At 57.0% G+C, this 14,429-nt stretch overlaps 1 protein-coding gene across 3 annotated transcripts in view; it reads left to right on the forward strand.

Annotated features, from left to right (window-relative positions):
• GRIK5 (glutamate ionotropic receptor kainate type subunit 5) overlaps nucleotides 1-10,120 on the forward strand; it is a 51,760-nt gene extending 41,640 nt beyond the window's left edge. For all 3 annotated transcript variants that reach the window (XM_057535045.1, XM_057535046.1, XM_057535047.1), the window contains 5 exons: nucleotides 2,195-2,360; nucleotides 2,910-3,135; nucleotides 4,937-5,065; nucleotides 5,160-5,281; nucleotides 9,152-10,120. In XM_057535045.1, coding sequence (XP_057391028.1) covers nucleotides 2,195-2,360; nucleotides 2,910-3,135; nucleotides 4,937-5,065; nucleotides 5,160-5,281; nucleotides 9,152-9,580 — 1,072 coding nt within the window. In that variant the 3' untranslated portion in view covers nucleotides 9,581-10,120. The remainder of the gene's footprint in view (nucleotides 1-2,194; nucleotides 2,361-2,909; nucleotides 3,136-4,936; nucleotides 5,066-5,159; nucleotides 5,282-9,151) is intronic.
• Nucleotides 10,121-14,429: the final 4,309 nt, after the last annotated feature.

Genomic DNA, 14,429 nt, shown 5'->3' on the forward strand with positions numbered 1-14,429 from the left:
CTTCCTCCATCTTCAAAGCCAACAGCATAAGGTCTTCAAATCTCTCTCTCTGACTCTGACCTCCTTCTTCCGCATAAGGACCCTTGTGATTCCATGGGCCCAACAGGATAATCCAGGCTAATCTCCACATCTCAAGACTCTTAACTCTTAACTTAATCATATCTGCAAAGACCCTTTTACCCTGTGAGGGAACATACTCACAAGTTCCAGGGGTGAGCAGGTAGACACCTTTGGGGGGCAACCCTTTCTTCTGCCTACCGCACACCCCGACTGAACTTTATTAACATTTTTTAAAAAATAAATTTATTGGGCTTCCCTGGTGGCGCAGTGGTTGAGAATCTGCCTGCTAATGCAGGGGACACGGGTTCGAGCCCTGGTCTGGGAAGATCCCACATGCCACGGAGCAGCTGGGCCCGTGAGCCACAATTGCTGAGCCTGCGCGTCTGGAGCCTGTGCCCCGCGACGGGAGGGGCCGCGATAGAGAAAGGCCCGCGCACCGCGATGAAGAGTGGCCCCCGCTTGCCGCAACTGGAGAAAGCCCTCGCACGAACCGAAGACCCAACACAGCCAAAAATAAATAAATAAATAAATAAATAAATAAGAAAATCCTTAAAAAAAAAAAAAATAAAATAAAAATAAATTTATTTATTTATTTGTTTTTATTTTTGGCTGTGTTGGGTCTTCATTGCTGTGCAAGGGCTTTCTCTAGCCGCAGAGAGCGGGGGCTACTCTTCGTTGTGGTGCGCGGGCTTCTCATTGTGGTGGCTTCTCTTGTTGCAGAGCACAGGCTCTAGGCACGCGGGCTTCAGTAGTTGTGGCGCACGGGCTGAGTTGCTCCGCGGTATGTGGGATCTTCCCAGACCAGTGATTGAACCTGTGTCCGCTGCATTGGCAGGCGGACTCTCAACCACTGCGCCACCAGGGAAGCCCAACATTTTTAATATAATGATGTATCAGATGTATGTAAAACTGTGCTATTGAAGAACCAAACAGGGTGCAGTGAAAGAGAACAGTAGAGAATGAGGGTGCTCAGGAAGGGCCCCTCTGAGGAGGTGACATCTAGGCTGTTTCATCTGAAGATGCAAACAGAGGCATGCCTGCCAAAGAGAGGGAGGCGCATTCCAGCCAGGCACGAGAGGGAGGCATGTGTGAGGAGGTGGCTGAGAGGGCATGAAGGGACCCGCTGTGACAAATCTGGCCGAGTCCCCCAGTCAGGTGGGGGACCAGTGACCAACTCTCTACAGCCCATCCCTTCTGCTGCTCAGTCAGGGACCCTCTTCCCCAGCTGGGTGTTCTCTGCCCCTTCCCATCGCTGTCACCCAGGAAGCCCCCAGTCATGTCCCCTCTCTCACTGGTGCCTTTGACTCCAGGCTCACTCTTGTCTCCACCCCGAGTCTTCCCCCACATTCAGTCATTCAACAGATGTTTCTTCATCTCTAGATGTGACCTCGGCCTGGTGATTCAGCAAGCCAGGGCCGGTGGTAGGGCGGTGGGGGTGGGTGCCAGTGCCCTAGGGACTTGGCCGCCACCTGAATAGCAGCAGCTTGGCCAGAACTCCCCTCCTGGGCCCCTCATCTCATGTCCACACGGGCCATAGCTTCCTGCCGCCACACCCAAGGTCTCGTCATGGTTCAGGACAGCTCTGACTTGGAAATCAACGTTTTTTTTTTTTTTCTTTTAATTAATTAATTTATTAATTTATTTATTTTTGGCTGCATTGGGTCTTCGTTGCTGCGCGTGGGCTTTCCCTAGTTGCGGCGAGCGGGGGCTACTCTTTGTTGCGGTGCACGGGCTCTAGGCACGCGGGCTTCAGTAGTTGTGGCTCACGAGCTCTAGAGCGCAGGCTCAGTAGTTGTGGCTTGTGGGCTGTAGAGTGCAGGCTCAGTAGTTGTGGCGCACGGGCATAGTTGCTCCGCGGCATGTGCGATCTTCCCCGACCAGGGCTCGAACCCGTGTCCCCTGCATTGGCAGGCGGATTCTTAACCACTGCGCCACCAGGGAAGCCCTCTGGAAGCAATTTTTAAACCCAGGGAGTCTGGCTCCAGATTCCATGCTCCCAGCCCCTCCACTAGTCAGCAGTCAGCCTTCTAGATGCTGGGGTCACTGAGGGGGGCACCACCAACGGGGCGCATGGCCACAGGCGCAGGGTGGCAGGGGTGGCTCCAACCTGTAGCTCACCCCTCCCACCCCTCAGGTGGGCCTTCACCTTGATCATCATCTCCTCCTACACGGCCAACCTGGCTGCCTTCCTCACCGTGCAGCGCATGGAGGTGCCTGTGGAGTCGGCCGACGACCTGGCGGACCAGACCAACATTGAGTACGGCACCATCCACGCTGGCTCCACCATGACCTTCTTTCAGGTGGGGTCCCCAGAGCCACCCAGGCTTGGTTTCGGGGTCCCCGCCGTGCACAGCGGCTCAGGGTGGGGCAGTGCATTCCTCAGAAGGTTCCCGAGGGGCCCGTAGGAAGTAAGCTGTCCTGTTTGGCTTGGACGCAGGTCTCCCTGCAGCAGGCTGGGCCCTGGGTAGATATGGTTGAGCATCTGCTCCCAGCTTCTCTGAATAAGGCCTGGGAACACTGGGAAGACAGGGCTGGGTGTCAAGCCGAGCCGAGGCCCAGGGGTGGAAGAGAGAAAAAGGGTTGAAAAACAGGCTGTGGCCCCTTCTTCCCAAGCCTTCGGTCCTCAGGATCCTCGCTGGGCTGGTGGGTGTGGGGTTGGCTTGGATCTGGCCTTGAGCAGTCTGTCTGTCTTGTGTCTCTCCTCTGTCTTTGGCTCTTCCTGTCTTCCTCTGGTCTCCCCGCTCTCTCGGGTTGAGGGAGACTTTCTAGAGGGCAGGGGACAGGGCTCAGGGGAAAGGCAGGAGTGGAGAGACCCTCACCTGTCTTCCCCTCATGCGCCCTCTGCCCAGAATTCACGGTACCAGACGTACCAGCGTATGTGGAACTACATGCAGTCGAAGCAGCCCAGCGTGTTTGTCAAGAGCACAGAGGAGGGCATCGCCCGCGTCCTCAACTCCCGCTATGCCTTCCTGCTCGAGTCCACCATGAATGAGTACCACCGGCGCCTCAACTGCAACCTCACCCAGATCGGGGGCCTCCTGGACACCAAGGGCTACGGCATCGGCATGCCGCTGGGTATGGCGGCAGTGGGGCGGGGAGGGAGGCCGTGGGTCCCCAGGCAGCTGAAACCAGGCTGTGTGAGCAGGCCAGGGAGTAGGCCAGGCCCTTCCCGAGCAGGCTGGGCGTGCTGTGTGTGGCCTCCTAGCTGTGTGGCCTTGGGAAGGTGATGCCACCTCCCTGAGCCTCTGCACCTTCCACCTGCATATAAACAAGCCTAGGAGCAATCAGCTCCAGCCCTGGAGGGCTGTTGCGAGAACCCGGTGAGACTGTGCCCAAGTCAGTGCGTGTGAGCCGTGAGGCTTGCTGCCTTCCCCCATTTGTCCGAGGGCCCCTCGAGGGTGAGGACCTGGTTTTATTTACTTCATATCCTCTGCACCAAACCCACAGCCTGGCTCAGAGCAGGTGCTCCAGCAACATAATGGATGTTGCTGGATGGGTGGAAGGGAGGGAGAGAGGGAAGGAGGGAGGGAGGAAGAATGATGGATGGATCTGCTAGGGGGACTTGGACATGCTTTTTCAGGGCTTGGTGCTGGAAACTCACCAACGATTTTGCCACCAAATTTTGGCATTTTGGCTTTTAAACCCACCTATATTCTGATGACCACTGCATTTCTTAGCTATGACTACATAACAAATTACCCCAAATCTTAGCAGCTTTGTGGTAGGGTCAGTGCTGTATCAGGGAAGCAGTGTAGCCTGGTGCTTTGAGGGACAGGCTCTGGAGTCACAACAACCTGGATGCAAATCCCAGCTTCCTCCCTGACTCAGGCAAGAGTGTCACCTGCTTCATGCAGATAATGAGGGTGGTAGGTAACACGTGCCTCACAGGATTATCATGAGACTTAAATACACTTCTGTAGACAAAGGGTCTGGCACATAGTAAGTGCCTGATAAATACCAATCACCCCACTTGCCTGTATCCCTAGTTCCTGGCACCTGGTAGGTGCTCAAGAATTATAGTAGTGAATGAAGAAATGAGTAGAGGGTAGGATATGGGTGGGGTGTTTGGGGCCCAAGGATGGTTTAAGGGGAGGATCTGAGGGTAGAGAGGAGAGAGGTGGTCCAGGGTTGGGGCCACGCAGAGGAGAGGTGTGGCTGGGGATTCGTTCACTTGGCAGATCTGATGCCCTACTGTGTGTCAGGACTGCTCTGGGTGCTGGGATGCCACAGCGGGGAGCTAGCTGCCCAGCCCCCACCTCCAGCCGTCTACTAGGGGTGCAGACAGACAATAAACACATAGCTTTATAATGTGATGTCAAGTAGTGTCAGCTGCTCTGAAGTAAATAAGGGGAAGAGATGGACAGGGAGGGAGGTCCTTGCTGTCATTTTAAATAGAGAAGAGCCCCCGAGGCACCCTGTGAGCAGAGCCCTGAGTGAAGTGAGGGAAGGAACATTCCAGGCAGAGGCAAAGGTCCTAAGGGAGCCCCAGGTGGTGGGACCAGTGAATGCAGAATCTTGTTGAACATTTGAACATTGTTTTTTCTAGCTGCAAACAGAGCCATTGGAGAGTTTTAAGCACCAGAGAGGCATGATCTATGGCTATGTTTCTGAAATTGTCCCTCTGGCTGCTGTGTTGAGAAGAGCCTGGCGGGGGGAGAGTGAGGGGGGGGGCCACAGGGAGAGGGGAACGGTGACAAATGTGGCAAGTGGGGGCTCGGCCCGGGGGTGGTTACAGGGGAGGTGGCGAGCAGAAGATGCTGGGGATGCGGCAGAGCTGGGAGGAGAGGAGCTGCGGAGGGGAGGGAACCTCTGGGGTCTGGGCAGGCAGGGCTCCAGGGTCCCGATGACCGCCCACCCCACCGTGTGCCCGGTCCAGGCTCCCCGTTCCGGGATGAGATCACACTGGCCATTCTGCAGCTTCAGGAGAACAACCGGCTGGAGATCCTAAAGCGCAAGTGGTGGGAGGGGAGCCGGTGCCCCAAGGAGGAGGACCATCGAGCTAAAGGTCAGCCATCCCTGCACGCCGTGCCCTTCCCAAAGGCCCCTTGCCTCCCCTGGCCCACACAGCCCGACCCCTGGCTCTCCCCCTCCACCCCCAGGCTTGGGCATGGAGAACATCGGCGGCATTTTTGTCGTGCTCATCTGTGGCCTCATCATTGCTGTCTTCGTGGCAGTCATGGAATTCGTATGGTCCACGCGGAGGTCGGCAGAGTCAGAAGAGGTGAGGGGGCTGGCGAAGGGTGTGCGGGGAGAAGTGGGACCCCAGGGGCAGGGGGTGTGAAGACTATGGCATTGGGAGCCGTTACTGGAGGAATGCGAGGGTTGGGGGGCTGGGAGCTGGGGACGTGAGAGGATCGGAGCGACTCCAGGGGTCCAGGAGGTCCATGAAGAGGTGAGAGCAGGGAACTCCCTGATGGTCCAGAGGTTAGGACTCTGTGCTGTCACTGCAGAGGGCCCAGGTTCGATCGCTGGTGGGGGGAACTAAGATCCCACAAGCCACGGTGCGGCCAGAAAAAAAAGGTGAGAGCAGACGGAAGATGGGAAAGAGGGTCCATGGACATGAGGAAGGACAGAGGGGGAAGAGGGCGCAGGCAGAGATGAGGATGCAGGGGAAGGAGTGTGGAGGGGCAGAGAGAGAAGGATATGGGGAAAGAATGAGGTGGTAAAGCAAGAAGAAATAGGAGGAGAGACAGGGGCAAGGAGAATGCAGCTGAATGCGACAGCAGGAAGACAGACTTGCTGGCTGGTCTCAGCCCATACGCGGGCATGGTGGTACCCAGCCATATTGCTCCAGTGCTAACCCCTCGGGCCCCCGTGCTCCTCCACGATTCCAACCTTTCCCTCTCTCTGCCAGCCTCCAGCCCCTCCTTCCCCTCCTTGCTTTGAGCCCATGACCTTGCTTCTACTGGCCTGAGAAAAGCAGAGGAGTCGGAAAGCATGCCGAGCCCCACCTCTACATCCAGCTACCCTCATGCTTTCTCCACTCGCCACGTTAGTGACTCCAGATGAACATACACGCTCCTCGCTAAGGCTTCTCCACACGCGCCCCGTCTCCTCCTCTCTTGCCTTCCCAAGGACATTCCTCAGCTGTTCTCTCCTTCCCTCCCGCATCATCTGCTTTTCTCCCTCTACTGGATCAAGCCCGGCAGCATACAGACGTGCTGTCATTTCTCCCATCTTCAAGGAACCCTCTCTGGACCCCCTTTCCCCTCCTAGTCACCGCCCCATTTCTCCCCTTCTGTTGTAGTCTTGACAGGGTGTGTCCCTCTGCTGTTTCCAGTTTCTGTCTTCCCATTCATTCTTGGACACACTCCCATCCAGCTTCTGTCCCCACCTCTCTTCTGAAGCCAGTCTTGCCACCAGTGACCTCCGCATCTGAAATCCAGCGCCTGAGTCTCCGGCCTCATCATCATGAGGCAGCCGTGGGCTTCAGCACAGCCGATCACTCTCTCCTCACGACCCTCTCTTCCCTGCTCCTGCCTCATTTTCCTCCTACCCCTCTGGCACTGTTTTGTTGGGGCGCCCTAGGGCTTGATCCTTGGACTTCTTCTCTTCTCTTTCTCCATTCCCTTGGTGACCCCATCCAGCCAAATGGTTTGTAAGACCATCTGTATGCTGATGACTCCTGTATTATTTATCTTTGCCATGTAACAAATTATCCCCCAGTTTAGCAACTTAAAACAGCAAACTTCTATCAGTTCACAGTGTCCATAGGTCAGGAATCTGGGAGCAGCTTAGCTGGGTGGTTCTGGCTGCTCAGTGTCTCTGGTAAGGTCATGGTCATGATGTTGGCTGGGGCTGCTGTTGTCTGGAGGCTCGACTGGGGCTGGAGGATCCACTTCCAGGATGGCTCACTGTCTCAAAATGTACCTGTGGGGTTTGAATTTATGGAAGTGACTGAGCAGAAGAGGCCAATGCCAGTGAAAGAAGAGTTTATTACTTACATTACCTGACAGGAGGGGGCCTACCACGCCACATAGGGCCACAAGGAAAGCACCAGATTTGGTCAGGAGGCAGAAGAAGGGAGAGAGAAACCTAGGGCAGGGCCTGTATTGGGGTTTCCATGAGAAAGGCAAGGCAGCTAAGGAAATGGCTTAGGACTGGGCAGTGTGAATACTGTCAGCAGGCTCTTGACTAGAGGGGTGGTCTCTAATTGTCTGGTACTCGGCCCTGGGTTGATTTAGGGCAGGGGAAATATTGGCTTGGTGTGTGAGAGTCAGAAAAAGGGGGTGTATAGACTCAGGATTGGTTGGTTTTCATGTGAAAGGCAGGTTCCCAGCCCTTTGCTATCCCTAACAATTGGCTAGCTCTGGGAGGGCAGTCTCTCCCTGGCTAGCAAGATGTTTCAGATGTCAAAACATCCTAAGATAGAGAGAATAAAAATACACTCATTCACATAGCAGTTGGCAGGAGGCCTCAGTTCCTCACACAGGGACTTCTCCATAGGGCCGCTTGAGTGTCCTCATGCCGTGGCAGCTGAGTTTCCCCAGAGTGAGTGATGCAAGAGAGAGCCAGGAGGAAGCCAAAATGTCAGCTGACCTAGCCTTATTCTGTTGGTCACACAGTGAACCTCGTACAAAGGCAAAGGGGAGTACACAAGGGTGTGAACACCCCAGGGGCAGGATCTTGGAGGCTGCCTACCGTAACCCTCAAAGTGTATCCCTTACAGGGACCTCTCCCTGAACCCACGGTTTGTAAATTCAGCTCCATACTTGACATCTCCACGTGGATGTCCACCAGGTAGTGCGTGACGTCATGTGGCCAACACAGAGCTCCTGCCCACCCATCAGGCAATGCCATCATTCCAGTTGCTCAGTCCAAAATATGTGGAGTCACCCTTCACTCCTCCCTCTTTCTCACACCCTCTATCTGATCTCTTAGCAAAAACTGTTGGCTCCACCTTTGAAATATACCCAGAAATCAACCCCTTCTCACCTCCTTGGCCACCACCACTGTGGTCCAGCCACCGCCATATCCTGTCTGGTGATCGTAGCAGCTTCCTGGTGGGCCCCCTGCTCTTGCCCTTGACCTCCCTACAGTCTGTTCTCAACACAGCTCCAGAGTGATCCTGTGAAAGCACAGCAGTCCTATGCTTAAAACTCTCCAGTGGCTCCCATCTGGCTCAGAGTAAAAGCCAAACCCTTACAGTGGCCTCTGGGCCTTACACAAGCCGGCCCCCATTGCTCCTCTGACCTCATCTCCTCCCTCTCCCCTTTGCCCACCGCACCTTGGCCACCCTGACCTGCTCCACATTCCTCCAGCACCTCACACCTGTATCCAGCTGAATTGTCTGCCTTCCCTCCTGCCAGGCCCCACGCAGCTCATCCCGCACTGCCTTTGTCTACTTGCAGGTCCTCTTCTCAATAAGTCTCCCCTAAGGACCCATCTCAAAATTCAGCATCACTCCCCACCCACACCCCCACCTATTTTCCCAATTTAATTTTTCTCCAAAGCACTCATCACCATCTAACATACTACTTATATTTACATATTTATGTTTTGTCTCTGCACACTGGAATATAACCTCCATGAGGGCAGGGACTTCTGTCTGTTTTGTTCTCTGCTGTATCCCCAGTGCCCGAAACAGTGCCTGGAACACAGTAGGCGGTCAGCAATTACGTCTGGCAATAGTGCGTGCATGAATCAGTGGCCGAGGATGGAGAACGAGTACGAGGGAAGGACTAGAAGCAGTTAGAAACTTTCGAGTGAAAAGGCAAGAGGAAAGAGTAGGAAGAGAGGAGCGTGGATCGGAGGTGAAGGGCAGATTTCAGAACAAATCCAAAGAAGAAGGGAGACGGGAGCGAGAAGTGGAGGAGAGACAGGACTTGAGAGGTGGAGAGACGAGACAGGAAGAGCACGGGGAAATCAGGGAACTGTGAGGGAAGAGAACGGGAAATGAGGAAAGGGTGGAAGGAAGAGAGGAGGTGAAAGGGCATGCAGGAAAGAGAAAGAGAGGTGAACACAGAGGTGGGGCAGGGAGAGCAGGAGGGTGTGGAGACGGTTGCCGAGAGGACCAGAGGGGAAAGGAGGGGGGAGGGGCGGCGGCAAGGAGGTCGCAGATGGTGACCACTGCGCCCCGCGCCGCCCCCAGGTGTCGGTGTGCCAGGAGATGCTACAGGAGCTGCGGCACGCGGTGTCCTGCCGCAAGACGTCGCGTTCTCGCCGGCGCCGGCGCCCGGGAGGCCCGAGCCGGGCCCTGCTGTCGCTACGCGCCGTCCGCGAGATGCGCCTCAGCAACGGCAAGCTCTACTCCGCCGGCGCGGGCGGGGATGCGGGCAGCGCGCACGGGGGCCCCCAGCGCCTCCTGGACGATCCGGGGCCGCCCGGCGGGGCCCGGCCCCCCGCCCCCACCCCTTGTACCCACGTGCGTGTCTGTCAGGAGTGCCGACGCATCCAGGCGCTGCGGGCCTCCGGAGCCGGCGCGCCCCCGCGTGGCCTGGGCGGCCCCGCTGAAGCCACCAGCCCGCCCCGGGCCCGGCCCGGCCCCGCCGGCCCCCGCGAGCTGGCCGAGCACGAGTGATCACGGGCGGGGCCGGGCGGGCGCCCGGACTGACCCCAGGGACTGGGCTCGCCCCAGGCCCCGGCCGCCCTCGCTTTCCTAGTGGGCGAGGGACGGGACTTGTGCCCCCGCGCGCCGGACGCCGCGATTTTGCCTTCGGTTCCCGGTGAAGTCTGAGGCTCGGCTCCGGAACCTGCCTGCGCCCCCTAGTGGACTCGCCAGAGGGTGCCGCGGACGCCCACACTCCGTCCCCCACTGCGAACAAGAGGAGCGCAGGAACCGAGGACTCCAGGGGCCGAGGACTGCAGGGGCTGTTCCCAGAAGCGGAACGCAGTTCGCGGGGAGAACCCCATCCTGGGACTGCTCGGGCTCCCCAAGACTTAACGCAGCCCTCCCCACTTCTGGAGAAGTGGGAGGCCTCTGGGCAGATGGGTGTCCCCTGGTGCCCCTCGACTCTTCTCTTTCTCTCTTTTTTTTGGGGAGAAACCTCGGAATTTCTATGAGACCCCCACAGGGAGGGGGTCAGTTGGGCCCCCATCCCTCCCCCTGCCACACCCCAGTCCCCGTTGGAATAAAAAAAGAACAAAACCCCAACACTGGGGATACCCGGGTCTCATTTCCTAAGGGTGCGAGGGCACTGAAGGCTTGGGCTCCCCGCTCCAGGGAGTCTGCTGAGAACCGCAGACTGGATGGTCACTCCTGCACTCTCTCGATTCTCCGCCCTGCCCACAGACAGCAGGTCAGCCCAGGTCCGGGCAGCTGGCCCTTCTCCACTGACCTTCTCTCAGGACAGAAGGAGGCTGCGACAGAGACCCTGAGACAGATGGAGAGAGATACAGGGATCTGGAGAGGCGGAGACACCAGGAAAAGGAGACATAGAAAGACAGAAACCAGATGGGGCTGGGGGAGGGGAGGGTGAGTGAACAGTTCAGTGTGGTGGTGCCTGGGTGGCCCGTATGGTGGCAAGTGTGTGCCTGGGCCAGGGTAATTTGTCATGACTTTGTAGTCATGTGCATGTGTGTATGTGTGTACATCCGTCAACCCATCTTCAGCTGTGTGACTGTGACCCTGTGTTTCTGCAGAAAACGTACCTCCCCAGCCCCCAAGAGAGGAAGTGAGAAATCCCAGTCGGGGGGAGGGAGGAGGTGGGGCGGGGTAGGCTGAGGGCTGGTTGAGCAGGGAGAAGAGTGGGTCTGCTTTCTGTCCACGCCCTCCCCCGCCCCGCTGGAGGTTTCTGTGGAAACTGCAGCTGAGAAAGGACAAGTGAAGGTCACACAGCCAGAGCCAAACCGAGGCCGAGTGGAAGGGGGAGAGATGGGGAGGTGGAGAGAAAGAAAGAGATGGGGCGAGGATGGCGGAGAGACAGAAAAGGAAGAGACAGAGATGGGGTAGAGATGGGGAGAGACTATGGGGGGGCAGAGAGAGATGGGGAAATAGGGCAAAGGGGGAGACACAGAGAGACATACCATGATGAGGTGGGAGAAGGGTGAGACAGAATGGAGAAGGGGACGAGGTGGAGACAGAGAAAACAGGGAAATTAATAAGAGACCCGGGGAGTTTGGGCTGAGAGAAGCAGAGACTGAGGTGGAACAGAGACAGGTGAGACAAGAAGCTGTAGAAAACTATATGAAGACGGTAGGGGGCCCGAGCAGTGAGGAACGCTAGACAGAGAGAGGGACCACCAAGCGAGGGAAAGGAGCGAGGCTGGGCCCCGCCCCTCGGGCAGGGGGCCCAGAGCTCGGGAGCTGTCCGTTCAGCACCGGTCTGCTGGGCCTGGCGGGCCTGGCGCACAGCACTGCCCTGTCTCCCTTGCAGGACCTGCCTGCCTTCTCAGTGTTTGGGCAGGTCACATCCCGGGGGACCCCGCCTGGCACACAGCGCCCCCAGTCTCCATCTGGCCTCTTCTGTGTCTCAGACCCTTGCCGTGTGTGTGCCCCTCAGAGACAGGTGTGGGGACGAGCTTGTGTCTCAGGGTCTCTCGTTTCCACATCTCTCACAGACTAATTGATGTCTCTGCCCTTGGGCGGGACTGTCAAGTCTGTCAAGGTGACTAGAATATGATTGCAGACATTTCTGGTCTGTCTCCCTCTCTGTTCCAATACCAAGCAGATCTCCTCTGGGGTCTTTCCTCATTTCTGAATCTCCCCCACCCCCATTTCTGCTCTGTCTCCCCAGTCTTTATCTCTAAGTCTCCCCAGTGTGCCAAACGTGTCTGCCTGGCTTTCTATGTCCCTGTGTCTCTCTGTCATCTTCACTAAGTAATTCTGTTGATCTGCCTCTTACGTCTGTTTTCTCATTTCTGTCTTTGCCCATCTCTCTGTCTTTGTTGGTCTTTCTGTTTTTCTGTTCCTATTTGCCTCTCTCTGGTTCTGAACTCTGTGTGTCCATTTCTTCTCTTAGTCTCTCCCTCCATCTCTCTTGCCGAGTTCTCTTGTCCCCATCCATCCCTGTGACCTTCGTAAATCTTCCCTCCCCCCCACCCACCCAACGTCCGCAAAGCCTTGCGCTGGGAACACGGTGCACAGTCATCAGTCTCACCAGGCTGAGGAGTGCATGAGGGGGGGACATGAGCCTGTGTCTGGGATGTGGTGTGGGGGACCGGGGTCTCTCCCAGTCCAGCTGGAAAGCAGGAGGAGAGAAAGCCGAGAATCTCCTGGGATCCTGACATCCCCAGGCTTCTCTGTCACCCCAATCTCCCTCCCATGGTCCAAGCCCATTCCTGTAGGACAAGGTGGAATGGAAAAAGATAATATGTTGACAGGTTCTCCCTCCTTCCCTCCCTCCCCCTGGAAGGGGGCAGAGTTGTAGGGGGGCAACTACCAGGGCTAGAAGATGTGCCTCCCCCCCTTCCCCAGTCTCCATGGAGACAGGCCAGGTCTGCAAGCCCAGCCTCCTTTGCTGCATATGCGGCCTCCCTGTTACCACGGCAACAAGGGACAGCGGGGAGGGATGGGGATGGGTCAGAGTACAGGATTGGGCTGAGGCTCTGGGTGCTGGGGGAAGCCAAGGAACCCACCTCCCTGCCCCCTTTTACTCTGGCCCAGTTTCCCTATCCATGCCCATCTTTCTGTGGCTTTGAATCTCTGACTCTTGTCTTTCTCAGTTTGTGTGTCTCACTCTGGCCTTCACCCTTTCACACATTTCGGTGACCAGGTCCTTAATCTTCCCCTCTCACCTGCTATACATCAGGCATACTCTTGCCCCTTGCCTGTCCCCCACATCTCCACTCCCATAGGTGGGGAGGATAGCCACATTCTGAGAAAGCTACAGGGACAGGCTCTTGCCTGCTCTCTGCCCCTTCTGCCATTCCCAGGGAGAGCCCGGGAGTGTTCCTCATAGAGCAGAGGGGTGGGGGTAGGAGGCTGTAACTCCTCAGGCTCCAGTGGGTGGCTGACGGGGTGCTGTGTGTATGTGACAGTCCTGGGGTGTGGCTGCTGGCTGTGCATCTGTGTGTGTATATACATACCGAGATGGGATGTGCATGGTGCGTGGGTGTGGGCATTGGGGGTGTGTTTGGAGCTACAACAGAGGGGTATGAGATAGCACTGCAATACATGATGTGTGTAGTGTGTGAGGTGTGTGGGACGGTGTTGTGTGATCTGTGTCGGTGAATTATTGTGCTGTGTGTGAGTCCGTGTGCACCTTTTGTCTGTCATTCACAATTAGCAACGCTTTGGCAATTCTGCACTGTGGGCCTTTGCTTATGCCTGGATATATTGCGGACGAGTGTGAGTGATGTTGCATGACTGTGAAACAGTGTTCACAAAGCCTCAAGTGGCGTCTGGGGCAGTGTGAGGCCTGTGGGTGTGCTATGGTGCTGAGTGTAGATGTGTACTGGTTTGTGGGTCCATGGATTTTATGGTTATGGCTCGTGAGGTGGTTTAAGGCCAGCTCTGATGGAGTGTGTGATGTGCGTATCTGTGAGGTTGTGTTTTGAGGGTGTGTGTTAATCTACACGGCATTTTATGACTCTGATTCTATGGTGTGATGGGGTGTGCAGGGTGTGTGTGCTATGTGTGTTTCATTTCTACATGTTTGTGAGTCCCTGGGGTGGTTTGATGGGGTAGTGTAGGGTGTGTGGGAGGGTATTAGCTGGTGTGTGATGGAATGTGGTTGTGAAACTGGTGGTGAGTGGTGGGGTGGTGTCCGTGTGTGTCCACAGCGTCTGTGCTGTCTGGGTGATGGTCATGTGCGAGTATGATGCTTGGAGAGCCTCTGGCTGTGATGTGTCTCTTGTGTACCTGTGCAGTTGTGGCTCGTTGGATAACTGCCATACCATAGTGTGTGTGTTGGGGGGAGGTCACACAGTGAGGGGAGCCTCAGGGCTTCTACCCCCTCTGCAGCTTCCCTGCTCACTGTGGGGTCTTCCTTGCCCCTTGTGCCCCCTCCATCTCCCCCTCTTGAACAGCACCCCACAGTCTCCAGGGTTCCCCCCTGCCTCACTGCAGAAGAAGGTGCTCTGGCCCTCCTGCCTTATTGCGGTGATTTACGGGGCTTTCCCCCCACCCGGTGGTGTCCACCTTCCACAGCGCACTCCTCCCTCTGGTGGCACACAATGAGGGGGATTACGGGGCTATCCCCCCCCTCGGTGCCCCTTCCTCGGAGCCGACACCCCACACTGCGGGGGTTTCCAGGTCCCTCATTTCGGGGGTCTCCGGGTTCTCCGCCTCCCGCAGCGCTCCCCCTTCGCCGCCTCGCCGCCGCTTTGCGGAGGGTGGGGGGCGGGGAGGACAGCTGCAGTACCGGGGGCGGGGCCACGGGCCGTCCATCAGAGCGGCGGCGCCCCTGATTGGCCAGCGCCGGCCCCCCGGCGGGCGCGGGCATATGAGGAGGCGGAGGCGGCGACCGCCGCAGACTGTGTGCAGTGGGG

Source organism: Balaenoptera acutorostrata, chromosome 19, assembly GCF_949987535.1.
Source record: "Balaenoptera acutorostrata chromosome 19, mBalAcu1.1, whole genome shotgun sequence".
Taxonomy (NCBI): Eukaryota; Metazoa; Chordata; class Mammalia; order Artiodactyla; family Balaenopteridae; genus Balaenoptera; species Balaenoptera acutorostrata.